The 18,295-nt window shown below is 52.6% G+C and overlaps 1 protein-coding gene across 15 annotated transcripts in view; it reads left to right on the plus strand.

Moving 5' to 3' along the window:
• TBCD (tubulin folding cofactor D) overlaps positions 1–18,295 on the plus strand; it is a 196,256-nt gene that overhangs the window by 111,248 nt on the left and 66,713 nt on the right. For all 15 annotated transcript variants that reach the window (XR_013536128.1, XM_035302257.3, XM_035302263.3 and 12 more), the window contains 2 exons: positions 12,195–12,252; positions 16,815–16,844. Coding sequence is in view for 14 of the 15 variants with exons in the window: in XM_035302257.3 (XP_035158148.3) it covers positions 12,195–12,252; positions 16,815–16,844 (88 nt within the window). In the remaining variant the exon portion in view is untranslated. The remainder of the gene's footprint in view (positions 1–12,194; positions 12,253–16,814; positions 16,845–18,295) is intronic.

The raw sequence follows: 18,295 nt of genomic DNA on the forward strand, positions 1-18,295 counted from the left end.
TCACAGAAGAGGACAACTTTACACTGATATCTCATTCAGTTTCCTTAGTAGCCCCGAGAGGGGGCAGGTGCCACCGTCATTCCGGTATTACTGAGGAAGTGAGGACCAAGCACTGGAGATGCTTATCCAGCTTCTGAGCCAGGCCTGTCTAGGCAGCAACTCTCAGGTCAGGCCCAGGGCCCAGGGCTGCCTCGTGGCTGAGGTGCTCCTTATCACCTGCTGTGAGGCTGTGGAAGGACCCTTAATTCAGATGTGTGACGGCTGCAGCTGAATCTGGCTCCTCAGATGGTGGTTCCCATTTCACAGTGAAAATCCTCAAATGAGTTCCTTTTCAGTCTCATATTTTATCTAAGAGCTGTCAACATCACAGGAACCTGGGCCTCCCCTTCCTCTGGGGAGGGACTCTGGTCCAGTGTTACAGGAGGAGCCGGGCTGAGGCTGAGGGCTGGCACAGGAGATGGGGGTGAGGTGAAGCCTCAGCTCACCTGGGTCGGTGGGCATCCAGGTGGGCACAGAATGCAGGGCTACCTGCAGGCTGTAACTCAAGGGTTCTCTTTTGGAGGAAAGTGTTGGATCCTACTGGAGGGCTGTTGTACGTGTGGAAGGCTGGTGGCTGGCCAGTCGGTATGTCCCAGCACAGGCGGCCCTGTGCATCGTGGAGGTGGGGGCTGCTCAGTGACCTCTTTGCTGGTTATTAGGCCTGTTTCACGGAAGCGGAGGCCACTGAATGACCAGTTGGTGCATTCTCAGGCATGAACCACAGCAGTGCTCCCACCTGTCTTCAGGGCTGGGCTCCTGTTTCCTACACAGTTTCCACATCCACTTTTTCACTTGGGAAAGGAGCAGCACTTTGGATCCCCTTGAGCCGCCCTTGCACAGGCTCCTGTTGGCCTGGTGTGAGGATCCTGACTGGGGCTCCAGCAGGGTGTGGGGTTGAGTCCATCATGTGGTGGAGGGGACGCCCCTTGTGGGTTATGTGGAGGTCTCATGAGGGAGGTGTGGTCCGGTGCGTGTGACTTTTGTCAGGGTCACGTTGGGTGGGGCATGCATGGGGCCTTGGGACTCCTGAGTGTCTGGGTTAGGCCTGAAGGACTGTGGGACACACTGTGGGCTGCAGGCTTGAAGGAGGACTCGAGTTTCTAGAGTAGCCTGGGCTGCATGGCCAGGGCCTCCCTGGCATGTGGCAGTGCCAGTGTTGGGCTGGGTCCTGCTTGGCTTTGATCTTGTGGGGCTTTGTTTTTTGGACATCCTGGGTGTGCCTTCACCACGGCTCCTGGGTGACCTTCTGCGCCCCACGCACACCGGGCCAGCAGCTGCTGGGCCCTCAGGGCTCGCCGCTTACGGGCTTCTGACTCCGTAGTCTGGGAGCTGGTGGTGTGGGGTTTCTGTTTCCAGGGCCCCTCTCGCCCCTTTACCTGTGCCGTCCCGGCTGCAGATTCAAGGGTGCACTTGGAGCCGTGCCTGCTGGCCTGGGCGTGAGGCCTGTCCAACGGGTTCTTGGAGAACCTCTGCCCCATCCCTCCCTGGCCCATGCAGACCCCAGGCATCCGGCTGGGCAGGCTGTGAGTCAGGGTGTGCCAGGTGAGCGTGTGGGATGCTTTGGATGCGAGCCTCCCTGCCCAGGAGCCCTGCACACCCCGGTATCGGTTGGGGTGTGTCCTTCCAGATCTGCCTCCCTTGGTTTGTCATAAGTGACCGTGTTTTAATTACCAGCTTTTCAGCGCATCAGTTTGGGAACCTGATACCATCTTGATTTCTCTAACTTTCACCAGCTCCTCGGTGGGTCCTTAACAGTAGGTAGTTGAGATCAGAGTATCAGAGAGTAATTTCTACGTGGAATGGGAATGCCTGACTGAGCTGGGCTGTGGCAGGAGTCACTCCTCTCTTCAGGTGCGCGGCTCTTCTGAGCGTCAGTTGGGGGGCTTGGTGGCTCATGTTTTCTAATTGTTTCCTAGCTTTTTGACAAAGAAACTTGGATTAGCTGTTCTTATGCCTCGCTGTGTGAGTTTATACTGTCCCTCTCTGTTTTATAAATATCAAAAAGGAGCTTTTTCGGTAAGTGTTACTATGTTTTGAAGTTAGCATTTGTTTTGAAAACCTCTGTTTCCTCAATGTTGCACAGGTAGCTTACAGGGTGGGATAGCTGCTTGTGGAATAGTGAATGATGTTCCCTAAAAAGCCAAGTGTGATTGGGGAGCAGTGACGGTGTGAAGGTAAGGGGGGCAGAGTGGCTGTGTATTATCTAGAAAGTCCCTCCTAGCCAGTAATCATAACCTAATTGCAAGAAGGAAAAGAAGAACCAAACATTGTGCTTTGATCCTCGCCTTCCTGTGATTTCCTCACCTGAAACTCTTGTAAGCAGCGCTGTTGACATCAGCTCGACCCAGGCAGCCACGGGCCCTCCCCTGCCGGGGGGCAGCCTCTGACTCTCAGCCTCCACCAGGAGCAGACCTGCTGAGCCACTCGGCCCAGCCAGGATCAGCAGAGGCCTGCAGCCACGAGATCTCTTCCTCCGGGGCAGGATCGTCCTGGAAAATCAGGAAATGGCAGGCATTGCTCAAAGCTACGTCTTGTTCTCACTGGTGTTTCTCAATGGCACAGCTTCCAGGGGAAGAGAACTCTTGTTTTTCAAGGAAAGGAAAGTAAACTGGCCGTTACCAGCCAGAGTCCTAACCCCGTGGTACCTGGCAAATCTTGCCTCCACGTTAGCTCAGGTTCGACTTGAAAACACTGTGAAAATTTCCGGGGTTTTACCACAGTGTTAATTAGCGTGAGCTTTAGTTCTTAGGGCTCAGGAAAATTCAGCCATAGTCAGGTCCTACATTTTACGTGAAGGAGGATAAGATTTGCAACTTTCCAAAAACATGGATGGGTAATAAAGTACTACTCTGATATTTTTAAATATTTGACTTTCAAATGACAGGATTATTGTTACTTAAGGTAAAAACAGTGTATTTTGTTTTTTATTGCTATAAAATATAAATAAGAAAACTTGAGTAAGGGTGAGGTCTGCACTGTGCTGTCCCTGCTGAGAATGCGGTGCCTGGAGTTTGGGCAAGTCTCGGCATGCCGCTTCCCCTTGACTCAGACGGGAAAGAAAATCCCTTTCTGTTTGATACAGACCATTTCTCTGTGTTGGGAAATCCTAGTGAAGTATCATATAAACTTTTTCCAGCAAAAGCAAACGGGCAGGATGCTGAGGGCACATTTCAGTGCAAACAGGCCAGCTCTGCTGGCCTTGCAGTATCTCTCTCCAGGTTCCTGCAACGTGAGATGAACTTGGTGACTCAGCAGGGTGGTCCTGTGAAGGGAGGCTGAGAGACCCACGTGGGATGTTGGGTGCCCTGTTGGAGCAGCGGTTGAGGAGGAGCTTTTCTGTGTATCCACTATCATTTAACCTGTTCGTATTTGAAATTATTAGTGCAATTAGTATTTCTTGATGAGCTAGTTTTGTTCTGAGAATGATAAAATAGTCATTTTAATAAATGTCCAAGTCAGGACAGTATTAAACTTGTTGCATTCATAGGTCCATATAGAGTTGATTTGTTAAATTAGCTTAGGAGGCTAAAGCAGTGTTTTTCCAGGTGTGGTTATATTTGTCCTGTGACATTCTGTGAATTTGGTAAAATACTCCTGCAGCAGTAACTATCTTGACATTGACTTGCGACGGTAGGAGCTAGCTCAGGTGAAGTGGGTGAGGCCATGTCAGCTTTGCCTGCTGAAGCCCACATGGCTCCCCGAAAGCTGGCCTTGGCACTGCCCTTAGTTCAGATGAGCTGCCTGGCATCGTGGCTGTCTGTGTCCAGACTGCCGGGGGAGGGAGCCAGGAGCACCTGGTGTCAGCAGGCTTGGCAGCCATGGAGGAGCTGGCGAAGTCCCCTGGACTTGTTAGGATGGTAGATGATTTTAAGTTTCTTTCCTTTTTTCCATTCTTTCCTCATTAATCAGTGTTCCATACTTTAAGTGTAGTAATTTAAGACAGATAACACATTTCAATAATTCAGTGTAAAGTGTGACCTTTCAGTCTTACTGGCTGGAGCCAGAGTCCATAAAGATAGAAGCCTTTGTCCTCCTATGGCAGGTGTTAAACCAGAAATTCTCAATTAAGGTTTTCTCCTGGAACACATGGTTTTATGGGTTTTAAAAAATGAAGCTGTTGTTCATATGTAAATATAACTCAAATTTCTTTCCATTCTGAAAAGATTTAGAATAAACTACCATTTGTTGTTAAAAATAGCAGTTATGTAACTTTTAATAATTTGTCTTGGTCAGTTTAATGATTTCTAAGATTTCATTAACAAAAGCCATCATGATGTATTCAAATAGGATTGATCTTAAAACGTTCATGCTAATGTAACAGGAGTTCCCTTTCATTTTAAACCAGTGTTTTTCTCTTCTCATTTGGGTTATAGTTTGTTACGTGATAAAGAGTTAAGAGAGGAAGAGGGAGTGCTCTTCTGTTAATAGAGTTTTTCTGAATTTTAAACTCCAAATTTTCACAGTTTGAAGTAGTGAAAGTAGTGTTAACAGAAACCTTCCCAGATACTCATACTGGATCTTTTAAGATCTTTAGATAATTAGTTGCTTTCCAAAACAACTTTTTGTTTTTTTTGGGCAGGGAACAGAGTCTTGCTCTGTTGCCAGGCACGATCTCGGCTCACTGCAACCTCTGTCTCCCAGGTTCAAGTGATTCCGCTGCCTCTGCCTCCTGAGTAGCTGGGACTGTAGGTGCCTGCGACGATGCACAGCTAGTTTTTTGTATTTTAGCAGAGACGGGTTTCACCATGGCCAGGATGGTCTCGGAGCTCCTGACCTAGTGATTTGCCTGCCTCGGCCTCCCAAAGTGCTGGGATTACAGGCGTGAGCCACCAAAATAACTTTTAATTCCTAACCAGTTTTAGACTTAAAGAAGAATTGCAGTAGAGTTCTCCTAGGTCCCCTGTGGCATTCCCCAGTGTGAACACCTTACATTTGAAAGCCAGGAGGTGCAGTGTGGGGTGAAGGCCGTCTGCCCCGGACCCCACCTGGCATCTAGTGGTCCTGTGCCCTTAGCCTCCTCCGCTCTGTGACACCTCCTCAGTCTTGATCTTTCCTGAGTGGGCCGCTTAAAAAAATAGGTTGTATTGAGATTAATTCACTTGACCTAAAATTCACCCCTTTAAGGTGTGCAGTTGAGTGGATTTTAGTGTATTCTCAGACTTGAGCAGACCTCACCCCAGGTAGAAGCCCACATGTACCAGGGCCCGTCACCTGCTCTGAGCCCAGCACTGCCAGCCTGCCCTCTGCTTCCGTGGATTTGACCCTGACACTTTGAAGGAGGACTGGCGGTGTTCTGTAGGACGCCCCTCTGTCTGATGTTTTCTTGTGCATTACTGGAGGGAGCAATGCCAGGTGACCTGCCCTACTCCATGTGCTGTGTCTGGCCTGTGGCACCCACGACAGGTCCTGCATGGTCTGGACTTTGATCCCTGGTCTCAGTGGGGCCTGCCAGGTGCCTCCACTGTGAGGGGACTGCGTTTTCCTCTGTACCTTGGAATGTTCCTGCGGGGTACTGCTTCTCGCTCCATTTTCACCTCTGTCCAAGGACCTTGTTGTGTGATCTGGTGGCGGTTCTCCTCTTTCCCCACTCTGACGTTCACTGATTGCAGGAAGCCTCGTCCCTCTCCCCGCTTTATTTCGTCATTCATTCCTGCCAGTATGGACTCATGGGTACGTGTCCTGTTTTGAGGGTTATGATCTAACACTATGGTTATTAATGTTGGATTATAATCTGACACTGTGGTTACTAATGTTTGTGTTATAATCTGACACTATGGGTATTAATGTTGGGTTAAAATCTTAACACTATGGTTATTAATGTTGGGTTATAATCTAACACTATGGTTATTAATGTTGGGTTATGATCTAACACTATGGTTATTAATGTTTGGTTATAATCTGACACTATGGTTACTAATGTTTGTGTTATAATCTGACACTATGGGTATTACTGTTGGGTTAAAATCTGACACTATGGGTATTAATGTTTGTGTTATAATCTGACACTATGGGTATTAATGTTGGGTTATAATCTGACGCTATGGTTACTAATGTTTGGGTTATAATCTGACACTATGGTTGTTATTAATGTTGTTGCTCAGATGGCTCTAGTTTGGCCACTTCAGGTTGGCTTCTGTGTCCTTTCAGCAAGATCCTCTTCTTTTCTTTGTTTTTCTACCCTAAGTGCTTTCTTTCCTTCTGGCACCACAAGATGCACCTGGATTATCTTTCTGCCCCTGCCCCTGCCCCTGCCCCAGCTGTGGAATCCGCCACTTCCCAAGGAGTCTCAGATGCTCTTGGTAGAGAGCGGTATTTAGAATCCAGGACACTGGGCTTGGCCTCAGCTGCCTCTGGGTCCGCTTCCTCCATTGCCCCCACGCGCATGCCCCTCTTCACAGTCCACGTTTGCACAGACGCCAGCGTCAGCCCAGCCTCCCCTCGCATGCCACGTGCATGCCTCTTGTACAGCACTCTGTGCTGTCATACATCTGATGTGACTTCAGAGCAGCCAGCCCACACCTTTGTGAGCAACAGACTCACCAGCCAGGGTGGGAGACTGTGTGCATCCTTCTCATCTGGGGTCTAGCGTGTCCAGGCTGTCACTCGGGTCCAGGCCTCCTGCCACTGCTGGTCTGGGATGCAGACCCAGGCCTGGCATGTCCTGGCCGTCACTGGGGTCAGCCCTTTATAAACAGAAAGAAACAATAGGCTTTTGATTCTGACTTCTTTGACTTGGCCAAGTGCACTTAAGAATCATCCCAGTGATCTTTCTCTTCACTTCGGAGTAGCATTTTGACTCACCCCGGTGATCTTTCTCTTCACTTCAGAGTAGTATTTTGTTGCATGGTTGTGGCGGTCACAGGTCTAACTCCTCTCCTGTGTGTCTCCAATTCTGTTTGGAGGCTCAGGGGGCTCAAGACGCCTTCCCTGCCTTTTCTGCTTCCTGGAGTTGCCCACATTCCTTTTGCTCATGGGCCCTTCATCTACTTTCAAATGTAACCTAGCAAGTGGGAAAGAGGAGGCCAAATTACAGGCTCTTTATTGCTGCAGGCTCTTTATTGCTGGGAGCCACGGAGGACTGACTGTCTTTTCTGTAACCCGGCCGGAAAGGAGGGTGTCAAGACTTTTTATGCTGGGGCTGGGGTGAGGGTGAGGGGCTTGGGACCTTCCGATTGTTACTTAAGTGGTTCACGGAAGTCAAGATAAGTGTTAGTTTATACATTGTCTGAATAGGGTGGAAATTACAGACCTTAGTTACTTATTACAAGTCTTAATTTTTCTTAAAATGGAGCAGGGGCCAAAATGGCGTTGGTTTGGACTGCTTGTCTGTCACATTAGGGTGACAGAGAGCAGTTTCAACTGAAAGCCGAGGTATGAGGTATGCAGTTTATGGGGCAGTTACATTGTTACACAAAGCCAGCCATGTCTGGCTGCATCCTTTGCATACCCTGTGCCTGTGGCTCTTTATTCTGCCTCTTGTGTCCGTCCTTCCTTCCTTCCCCGCTTCCTCTACGTATTTATCTACTTATCAGTCTGTCTAGATGGGGTCTCACTGTGTTGCCCAGGCTGGACTCTAACTCCTGGGCTTGAGGGGGTCCTCCTGCCTCTGCCTACCACAGGCAGACGGAGCACAGGTACAGCCAGGACCACTGGTGTGTGCCACTGTGCTTGGCACCTGCTTTTATTTTTGAGGACTCTTGATTGTACTGGGCTGCAGGAATAATCCAGGGCCCTCCCCCATCTTAGGGTCAGCTGATTAGCAATCCTAATTCCCCTTTGTAATGTAAATGAACATGTCTGAAGGGGGGTGCCCCATCTTTGGGAGGGGTACTGTTCTGCTGAAGACAGGTATGGATGGTTATGCTGCCCTAAGTGGTTGGGCTTAGGACTTTGTTGTTGTTTATCTAGAGAAACTGGAAGACCTGGGTATGCTGGGATCTGGCAGGAGGTGGTTAGAGAACAGGAGTAGGCGTCCTGGCCCTCAGGGCAGGTAGTGGGTGGGCCTATTGGTCTTGGGAGGAGCTGGGCCTGGTGGCATCCACAGAAACTGCAGCCCCCACCTGCCCCCGCAGGCTCCCCAGAAGGTGAGGTGACACAGCCCGGTGTCCATCCGCTGGAGCAGGAAGGGCTGGGTGGGGAAGACGCAGGGTCTGTCTGAGCACGGCAGTGACCCTTACGTGAGGGACTTTGTTGTTGCCGTCTCCCCAGGGTGCAGAGGGTGGTGGTTTGTGGCCATCACTGCAGCGTGAGTGAGCAAGTGGCCGTGAGTGAGCAAGTGGCTGAGGGGTAGACTTCAGGCGGCTCAAGGAGGTGGAGCTCAGGGAAGTAGGCTGTGTTCTCCCGCAGCTATGGGCTCTACCTGGCTGTGGCTGCACGGGGCAGGGCCTTGGGTCAGGGAGGCGAGTGCTCTTGGGAAGGGCCGCCCCCAGTCCCCAGAAGCCACCTACCCTCTTCCCCTTGGGCTCCAGCCTATCGTTGTGTCTGGCCCTGGGCCCTGGCTTCTGTCTGCAAGGCTGGCTGGACACTGCGGCCACCTGGACTTGCTGCTGTGGCCTAGATGCCGGGTCTCTCCTGCTTGGCATACCAGGTCTGCGTACCAGAGCTGAGGCGCGGCCCTCTGGTAGAAGGGGGCCTTCCCACACTGAGACCACAGGGGTCCCTGCAATAAGCAAGCATTTCTCTGAAATGTGAGATAAATGCTTTATCCACTGGTGATTCGTGATTGTTAGTAATTAAGCCAAGTACACCGCAGCTCGTTTGGCCAGGCTGATGGCCGCTGATGAGGGTCGCAGAGCTTCCATGGCATCCTGGGAGGTCCCGGAACGTGGGTTCTGGCTGTGCTGGTGCTTGAGCCCCTGGTGGGGAGAGCTGCCAGGCCACTCTGATGGAAGCCTCTCGCTCCCAGCCGACACAGGCCTGCTGCAGGGGCCAAAAAAAGTTCTCCGCTTGAGCCTCAGGGTGCCCTGGGCCCGCGCCCCCTCCTGGCTTTGCACAGGGTGGTGGCTGTGTTTTGGGTACGTTGGTGTCGTTGTGGATCCTGCTCCGGCCTGGTCGCGTCAGCCTAATTGGGATGGAAAACGCGCCTGGTGGTTTGTATTGCATTGTTTCTGTTTTAATTGTACTTGGGGTTTGTTTTAAATATACTTAATTTCATTTGCCATTCTTATTTCAAAAGATGCTTCCTATGTTTCTGCTGTATTGTTAGTTTAACTTCCTACCGTTTCCATCCAGGGATTTTTACATTTATCATGGCTCTCAGTGATCATATGCTAGGGGTCCCTGCTCTCACTCTCCCTGCTCTCGCTCTCTCCTGCTCTCGCTCTCTCCCTCCTCTCCCTCTTTCCCTGCTCTCACTCTCTCTCTCTCACTGTGGACGTCCTTCCACTCCCAGTCAAGGCCTGTGAGACCCGCAGGCATTTCCCCAGAACCCAGGCCCTCTCAGCCTTCCAGTTGCTGCCCTGCCCAACCTCCAGCCTCTCCCCGAAGCCCCAGCAGCAGAGCAGTTGGTCACAAGGCCTGAGTCACATGCCCCAGCTTCTCCGAAAAAGTGCAGAGTCCAGCCTCAGGGAGGACTTTCTCAACCAGCCCTGGGGCCAGCTGTCCTGCCCCTCTGTGTTTGCTGCGGGCTGACCTCTGTGGGCTGCTTGCAGAGACCACTCCTGCCTATGGGCCTTTCCACCCATTTCTCCGGCTCCCAGGATGCCTCCCACCTTCTTCAGTCTGTGCCCAGCATCCTGTGTCAGGGCCCCCAGCCCCTGATGCTAGACATGTTGGAGGAGACTGTGGCCCCAGAACCTGAGTCAGGAGTGCCAGAACTCTGTGGCATCTTCTGGGCTGTTTCCAGGGCCTGGAGTGGCACCTGTGCCCAGCGCTGGAGGCTGGGGAACAGTGCTGTCTCTGATAAATCCTGTGAGTTTCAGCTCTGTGGCTGTAGTTTATGGGTCTCCTAGCCCAGCAACCCCAAACCCACACCCGGGGGACTCATGGGGCCGAGGAGAGGACCACGGAGAACATAAAGTGCCTGCGAGTTGTACTGTGAACCTGGAGCCAGGCCAGTGGGCCTGGGTCTGGGGTGTCAGTGTGAGATGCAGGAGAACAGGTGGGATGTGGCCTCGCACACATGCCCCAGAAGTCAGGGGAGTCAGGGGAGCTGGTGCTGATGGTGTGTGCACTGTCAGGCTGGAGTGGGCCCTGCTGTCTCTGCAGTGGGACCTGTGCACTTTTCCTCAGCTGAATGTGTCTTTCCCATTTTGCTTGTTTAACAGAAGAGCTGGTGAGAGGGCACAGAGCTGGCTAGAGGGCATATACCTGTCGAGGGGGGTCAGAGGTAGTGAGGGGGCAGAGCTGGTGAGAGAGCGCAGAGCTGGTGAGAGGGCAGAGCTGGTGAGAGAGTGCAGAGCTGGTGAGAGAGCAGAGCTGGTGAGGGGGCAGAGCTGGTGAGAGAGTGCAGAGCTGGTGAGGGAGTGCAGAGCTGGTGAGGGGGCAGAGCTGGTGAGAGTGCAGAGCTGATGGGGGGGCAGAGCTGGTGAGGGGGCAGAGCTGGTGAGAGAGTGCAGAGCTGGTGAGGGAGTGCAGAGCTGGTGAGGGGGCAGAGCTGGTGAGAGTGCAGAGCTGGTGAGGGGGGCAGAGCTGGTGAGGGGGCAGAGCTGGTGAGGGGGCAGAGCTGGTGAGAGAGTGCAGAGCTGGTGAGGGGGCAGAGCTGGTGAGAGAGTGCAGAGCTGGTGAGGGGGCAGAGCTGGTGAGAGAGCACAGAGCTGGTGAGAGAGCTGGTGAGAGGGGGCAGAGCTGATGAGAGAGCCCAGAGTTGGTGAGAGAGCACAGAGCTGGTGAGAGAGCTGGTGAGAGGGGGCAGAGCTGATGAGAGAGCCCAGAGTTGGTGAGAGAGCACAGAGCTGGTGAGGGGGCAGAGCTGGTGAGAGAGCGCAGAGCTGTTGAGGGGGCAGAGCTGGTGAGAGAGCGCAGAGCTGTTGAGGGGGCAGGGCTGGTGAGAGGAGGCAGAGCTGGTGAGAGAATGCAGAGCTGGCGAGAGGGCACACATCTGGCATCATATTGTCCCAATGCATGTGTCTCTGGTGTCCTTCCCGTTGAGGCAGGCCCCGCCCCATAGCTCAGGTCTGTCACCTTCCCTGGAATGCAGCAGAGCACTTGGCCCCTTGGAGGCCTGGAAACCAGGAACTGGGGAGGCGCAGGCGGCCTTGGAAGTCTCTTATCTCCACTTGTCTGAAATTCTCTCTCTGGTTTCTACCTTCTCGCTTTAGGCTGGTAAGAGGCGCAGTCTCTCAAGCCTTCCTTAGAAAGGATGATTGTTCTCCACCACCCCAAATGCTCTGTGTTGTGTGCAGTATCTGATGAGAGCATTAGGTTATTCACAGTAACTAAGCTGGGTGATCTCATCAGATGATGTAATGAAGCCCAAGGAACCTGGCGAGGGCCCTGAGAGGCCTTGCTCTGAGTGTGGCTGTGGCTCTTGTGGGGGCAGCGCCTTGGCATCTGTGGGTGGTACAGTTATTTCCTTTCGACTACCTGGATAGGGCCTCAGGCCCCTCTGGGCGCAGTGGGTGCGTGGGTGTGTGTCTCAGCAAACTTGGGCTGTATGTGCAGCATGGTCTGCAGGGCCCGGCAGTCCCTGCCCCGGGGCATTTGTGTCAGCCACCTTGGTTTGCCCCCTGTCCAAATGCTGCCAGTTCTTGCCCTCCAGGGTACCGCGTTTCTGTCTTTTCATTCAGTGGACCTCCCTGCCTCCCGTGCTGCCCCACCACAGCAAGGCCAGGTGCATCCTGCCCCAGGCCCGTCCTCACGGCTCTTTGGTTCTGCGCCCTGGCTGTGCACTGTCTCATAGCTCTCCTTAGAATCAGGGTCAGCCCCCCAGCTCCCACAAGACGTCCGGCGTCTTGTGCATCTATCTGTCTGCAGCCCCTGGGTGCCCGAGCCGTGTGTTGCCTGTGGGCACGTTGGAACCTCAAGTGGGCCTGAGTCATGAGAGAAAGGCTTTGTCGTCGATACTGTGTGGTCTCTACTGTTTTGATTTCTTTGTGATTAATCTTTTCTCTTTTTCAAAGTGCCTGAGTTATGAGAGAAAGGCTTTCTCATGGATACTGTGTGCTCTGTACTGTTTTGCACATTTCTTTGTGATTCATCGTTTCTCTTTTTCACAGCGCGCTGCTGATCACCACGGTGTTTGACCGAGACATAAACTGCAGAAGAGCAGCCTCTGTAAGTTTTCTCATTTGGATGTTTCCTTCCCTGAAGGTGGGGGTGGCCTAGGCTCCCGGATGCTGCTCCCTGCACTGGTGCCTGGCCAGCTCACTCGTCCACAGCAGGAGCCTCGGGGGAGGGAGCTGCTGAGAGTGCCCGCCCTGGGCCGACCACTGGTTCCTACTGTCTCTGGGTGTCAGGGAGGGCTGTGGTCTTCAGCATGTGAGGGGCAGTCAGGGTTAAGTCCCCCCACCCCAGGCATCCTGAGAGCTGCAGCCATCACTACTGGGGGTGCTGGGTGATGCAGGCGAGTGGACGGGCCCGATGACAGGTCTCAGCGCAGGTAGCCACATGCTGAAGACAGGGAAGAGAGTGGGTTCTGCCTGGGTGACCTGTATGTGGTGGCGGGATGATCACTCACCAGGCAGCTTTGAGCCTCAGGAGGGGCTGTTGTGACCAGCAGTCAGCTCTGCTTCTCCTGGCTGTGCTTGCCCAGGCCTTGTGGGATGTGGGAGCTTTTGAGCACAGATGGCTGGTTTCCTCCAGAAAGAGCTCTGTGACATTTGGGGTAGTTCTGGATGTGAGGAGCCTAACAGGCTCTGCTGTGCTGAGCAGACTACTTCGTTTGGCCCAGAGCTGGGCTGGAGTGAGGCCTGAGTCTTTTGGACCACAGAGAGCTGGCAGCTGAGATGGTGGATGAGTCTCAAGTGAGAGTCTTTATTTTAGATACGGATAAGAAGCTGAACATGTTTTAAGAGGTGAAGAACAGAGAGGTAGCACTCTGCGAAAGATAGAGGGTGAGGTTGGCTTTTAGTGATGGGGTGGGCCTCACTGCCCCCCTTGGTCTCGAGCTGCTGGAACTCTGTCCTTGCTCAGTGCAGTTGGATTAGTGGGGACCTGTTGAGGGAGCCATTCACACTTTCTACTGCTGTCAGGCTCGGGGGCTGTTGGGTTGGGCGGAAGGGGTGCTGGGCCTGGTGAGGACTTCCTGTCACCCTGCCTGCAGTGTGGGTGACTCGGGGTCCAGCGGGCCGGGTGGAAGGGGCGCCGGGTGGCTCCGGGTGAGTGGGACGGTGCAGGTGCAGTGTTGGTTTTCTCTCTCAAATGCAGGAGCTCAGACGATAGCTTGAAGTCTTTTCTAGCTCAAAACGTTTGTCATCTTCTGTAGTCTCTGGTGGCTGGCCTGCTCTCTGTATCCTGACGTAGTTAGAAGTCTTCCTCTGCCTCAGGTTCTTTAAAACTAGGGAGAATTCACCAGGAGAGCTCAGAAGCTTTTTTCTGTCCCTGAAGCTACTCTTATTTTGTCTTCAGCATCAGTAGATAACCTTGTAATTTTATTTGGAAAGTCATCACATTTTTGCCCTGATATTTACCCAAAGACAGTAATTGTAAGACTGTTTGAAACACAAAATTTTAATGTTAAATCTGTACCTAAAAATGAACTTACAGATTTTCTTTACTGCAACCTGAGACATTTCATGAGAAGCAGTAATAAAATGAAAGTGCTTATGCTTCTGTGAACCCCAAATATGGAGTGAAAAAAAAATCATTTTGTTCACATTAAAAGTCCTTTAAATTGGCAGCAAATCTTTTTCGTTAAATACCACCTGAGTGCACCTTGCTTAGCCAGCAGCTTGCAAAATTAAAACAGCCAAAGGTAAAAGATACCTTGTTTGCAGCTTATTTGGAAATGTAAGTATTGAGTACCTCATAATTGAGAATCTTTTTTTTTTTTTTCCCAAGTGTGAAGCTGCTGCTTCAGATAAAGATGTCTCGCTCTTTCTGGCTCAGCTGGGACCCCTGTTTGACACAGTCTCATGGTGTGAGGTCACCCCCGTGGGGTCCCAAGTCTTCTTCTTTAGCACCTGCCGGGAGGCAGCAGTGAAAGGCACTGAAGTCCTATCCCTCCTTGGGGCTGGACGCCGTCCCTGGCCCCTGAGCTCTAGATGCTTCGCAGTGCCTTGGTGCTCCCGTGTCGAGATTGGCCACGGCGTGAAGGCCACGGTCATCCATCCGCTATTTGTGACCCTCCAAGCAGCTCTGTGAGGAAGGTGCTGTGGCTGGTTCTCAGCGTTGGCAGGAGCATAGCAACTCAGGGGAGCAGGGTGTTAGTGAGTTTGTGAAAACAGTTCCAGCTGTGTTCATTGCTGAACTCTGGTTGTCCTGCATATTGGAAGGAATTAGCAGGCTCCAAACTTGCTGATATTGCAAAAAGACCTGTCTCTCCTCCTCCACCCTGAGCAGGAAGGGGCAGTGGAGATGGGGTGCAGTCGGATGAGGAAAGGGGAGGGGGCTCCCCCACTCACACTTAAAGTAAGGCACTTAAAGCCTCTATTTAACGGAGAAGATTTTAAATCTTTTTCATCTAGCACTTCATTTGATAGTGTCTGAACTCTATCAATTTGTGACTTATTTTGAGATAATTGGGCTTTACATGCAGGTTTTTTTTTTTTTTTTGTGAGACTGTCTTGCTTTGTCGCCCAGGCTGGAGTGCAGTGGTGTGATATTGGCTCACTGCAGCCTCCACCTCCCTGGTTCAAGCAATTCTCCTGCCTCATCCTCCCAAGTAGCTGGGATTACAGGTGCTCGCCACCACACCTGGCTACTTTTTCTACTTTTATTAGAGACGGGGTTTCACCATGTTGGCCAGGCTGGTCTCAAACTCCTGACCTCAGGTGATCCTCCCACCTTGGTGTCCCAAAGTGCTGGGATTACAGGCATGAGGCACCAAGCCTGGGGGAGGTTTACATGCCGTTTTGAGGACTAAAGCAGGGAGAGCTCACGCGTGGTTCACCATTGCCTCCACGATAAAATCTGGCGGAACCACAGTGGAGCATCACAGCCTGGACATGAACATCCAGCTGGCCCACCAGTCTTAGTTATACTTCCTTGGTTTTACCTGTCCTCGTGTGCGTGTGTGTGTGTGTGTGCACGCGCGCGCCCACATGAGTTCAAGCATTTAGTTTTGTGTGATTGGATCACACAATCTGTGTTGAGTTTTCAGCGCTCTTTATGTATGTGAGAGTCCTGTATTGGATTTGTGGTTAGCTTCCTCCCAGTCTGTAGCTCATCTTTCCATCTTCATAAAGTCTTAAACAGAGCAAGGGTTTTTAATTTTGCTGGGGTCTTGATAAGTTTTTTGTTTTTGAGGATCGTGTTTTCAGTGCTTTTTAAGATGTTAAGACTTTGTTAAGGTCAAGGAACTCTGCCTCACCTGGGTCCCAGTGATGCTGCCCCGTGTTTTCTGTTCCGCTGGTCGATCGGCATGTCTGTCCTGCCAGCACAGGCTGTGTGATGGGCTGTGCCGCCAGGCTGCTATGCGTGGTCAGCCTTCGCACGGGATAGGGCGGTGCCTCCCAGTTTCTTCTTTTTCAGGATTGTTTTTCCTGTTAACAGGGCTTTTCATTATGTGCTTTTCCACATAAATCTTGAATTTTTAAAACAGCTTTTAGACATCACTGGAGTGGTACCTGTGTTCCTAAATAGCGTATGTTACATTGACATTACAGTGTATCTTTGTTGCATTGCCTTTTGTTGCGTTTTGTTTCTTTCCTAATGAATTTATTGCAGAAGTTACAAAATGGCAAACAGCAGCAGGCAGGCCTCCCTCCCCGTAAGAGCTGCCCGGAGCCCTCTGCAAAGCCAGTCTTCTCCAGTCTCCAGCCTGGGGGTCTGCCTGGGAGCCACCCACCTGGTTTCTGTGTGATTGGCTGGAGGCGGCGGATGCATCTGTTCATTTCCACTGGGGGTTGAGGGACAAATCCCGGGTTACCGCATGTCGGTCCCTTTACTTCGTGCTGTCTGTGTGTGTGCTCCTCCTCTCAGCAGCCCTGCCTCTGCCTTGCTCTCAGGACACCCCGAGGCTAGTATTGTCAGGGATCCTGCTTCTCCAGAGCCTGCTGCCTGACCTATCCTGTGTCTCCGATCCTGTCTGAGAACTCTGAGTCTGGGTGCTGTTGGGAGGGGTGGGGCACCAACTAATGATACACAGGAAGGGACCTGTGACTGTCACCTTGCCCAGGTAACCTGCTCTGCCTGGTCAGGACCTAAGCGGGGCAGGGTGTGGGGGAGGAGGGGCTGCTGAGGAAATGAGAGGCCTCCTCCAGTTTTAGCAGCCCCTGCTCTGGGCCTGCGCTTGGCCTGGGGACTGGCCTGGAGAGCCTGCTGATACCATGCTGTGCTTGTGGGCAGAGCGCCCTCCCTGGAGGGCTGCACATGGTGCCTGGTGGTGCCTGTGAAGAGTATCAGGCTCCGGGCTCTGATTTAACCAGCTTGTCTGTCTCTCCGGGTTGACAGCTGGGGCCTCCGTGGGGGTGCTGCTGCGAGCCTCAGTGGTAAAGGCCACTTTTCAGGATGTGTCTGATTTTATAAACTTGAATTCTTAAATTGTGGTTTTAAAGAGCACCAGGACATAAAAACAGAGTGACATGCCTTGAGGCTCTGTTCAGACAACAATGAGGGCTTTTATTTAAAAAATAAAGCCGTGGGTCATTGACGTTGTGCTGTTTGTTCTGAACTTGCCTCTGGTGTTGGCGGAAGCTGCCCTCGCTCACCTGCTGTGTTTGTTCTTTGCTCCGCAGGCCGCCTTCCAGGAGAATGTGGGGAGACAGGTATGGCCGCTTTTACACACCTTTCTTCCAAAAACTTCCTGTAGGTTTATAGGTGGGAATCCTGAAAGCTGTAATCCCTGTGCGTGCTTCTTCTGTGAGGAGTGGGCTGCAGAGGCTATGTCAACGCCAGGGTCAGGGTCGTGAGTTCACTCTGGGATTCATGCGTTAGCGAGTGAGTGCTAAGAGAGAGGAGACCTGCACATGTAGCAGTTTACACACACAGGCGGTAAAGCTGTGCTGTGCGTGCGGCTGGGGGCCATGCCATGTACGCTCTGTTGGCATCAGCTCCTGCCTCATCCGGACCCTAGCAGGGCCCGGAAGCTGGCTCCCGGAAGTGGTGGACCCCACAACCCTGATTATACTGGGCTGCTTCTGCTGCCCTCTGACCCTGACATCTGGTCATGGGTCAACTTCACCTGTGAAGGGGGCCCCGAGTTATTCATGTTGTGTGTGATGACATCACATCTTGGGTGTGTGGTCAGACCTTGAAGGAGAGTGGGACCAAGGCCTGGGCTGGACCTGGGTAGGGAGCAGGGTTCCCATGAGAAGTATGCCAAGAAAAGCTCTGGAGTTCCCAGATAGCAAAGCAAAGACAGCCCAGGGTCTGGGCTGTGGCCACGTGGCATGGGGTGGATGTGGACGTGCGGACCCTTCTGACCTTCGGGGAACCCTCCAGGCAAGCGTGTCCGACTTGGAGTGGAAGCATTGAGGCCAGGGTGATGGCAAAATGAGTCTATAGGAAAAGCTGGATGCCAGAGTCAGCTGGAGAGGTGGGCGGACGAGGACCAGGAGCGCCGGGGTCTTGTGTGTGATATTGAAGTGGTTCTGGGGGAGCCTGGAGTCAGTGGTGTGGGCAGCTTTTCTGTAGATGGGCCCAGGAAGGGGCGTGACTTCCTCTCGTTGGCCCAAGGTGGCCGAGGCCCACTCAGCGTCCTTCCAGTGCCACGGGGGTCTGCATGTGTTCGAAGCCCTGAGTCCTGGTAGGAGCCCATTCACTAGGAAGAGACGCCAGCCTTGGAAGGGGAGCATGTGCAGACAGCAAGAGCCTCCCAGGATCAGGAGAATGGGAATGAGGTTTGGGCTGAGTGGAGAGCTTGGCTGCTGTGAGGAAGAAGGAGCTTGCTGGAAACCACTTAGCTGAGCCGAGGGACTCTCCAGCTTCCTGGAAAGTCATCGCCCAGGAGAAGTCTCCCTGTCCCTGGGCTTCCAATCTTGGCAGAGCACCCACTGGAAAGGAGCGTGCCAAGGCCAGAGCTTGGGGAGCGACCATGCTGGGTGGGCCCTGGGGCATGCTCCACCACCATCATGCTCTGTTCCGGGCTCCCAGATGCTGCTTTCTGTGAGGAACAGCCATGGGGCTCTGCAGCCGAGCCGGCTGCCTTCGTGTGTGTGTGTGTACAGGTGTGGGTGTGGGGTAGGTGTGGAGGTTGTGGGTGTGTGTGGGGTGTGTG

Source organism: Callithrix jacchus, chromosome 5 (genome assembly GCF_049354715.1).
Source record: "Callithrix jacchus isolate 240 chromosome 5, calJac240_pri, whole genome shotgun sequence".
In the NCBI taxonomy this organism is placed as follows: domain Eukaryota; kingdom Metazoa; phylum Chordata; class Mammalia; order Primates; family Cebidae; genus Callithrix; species Callithrix jacchus.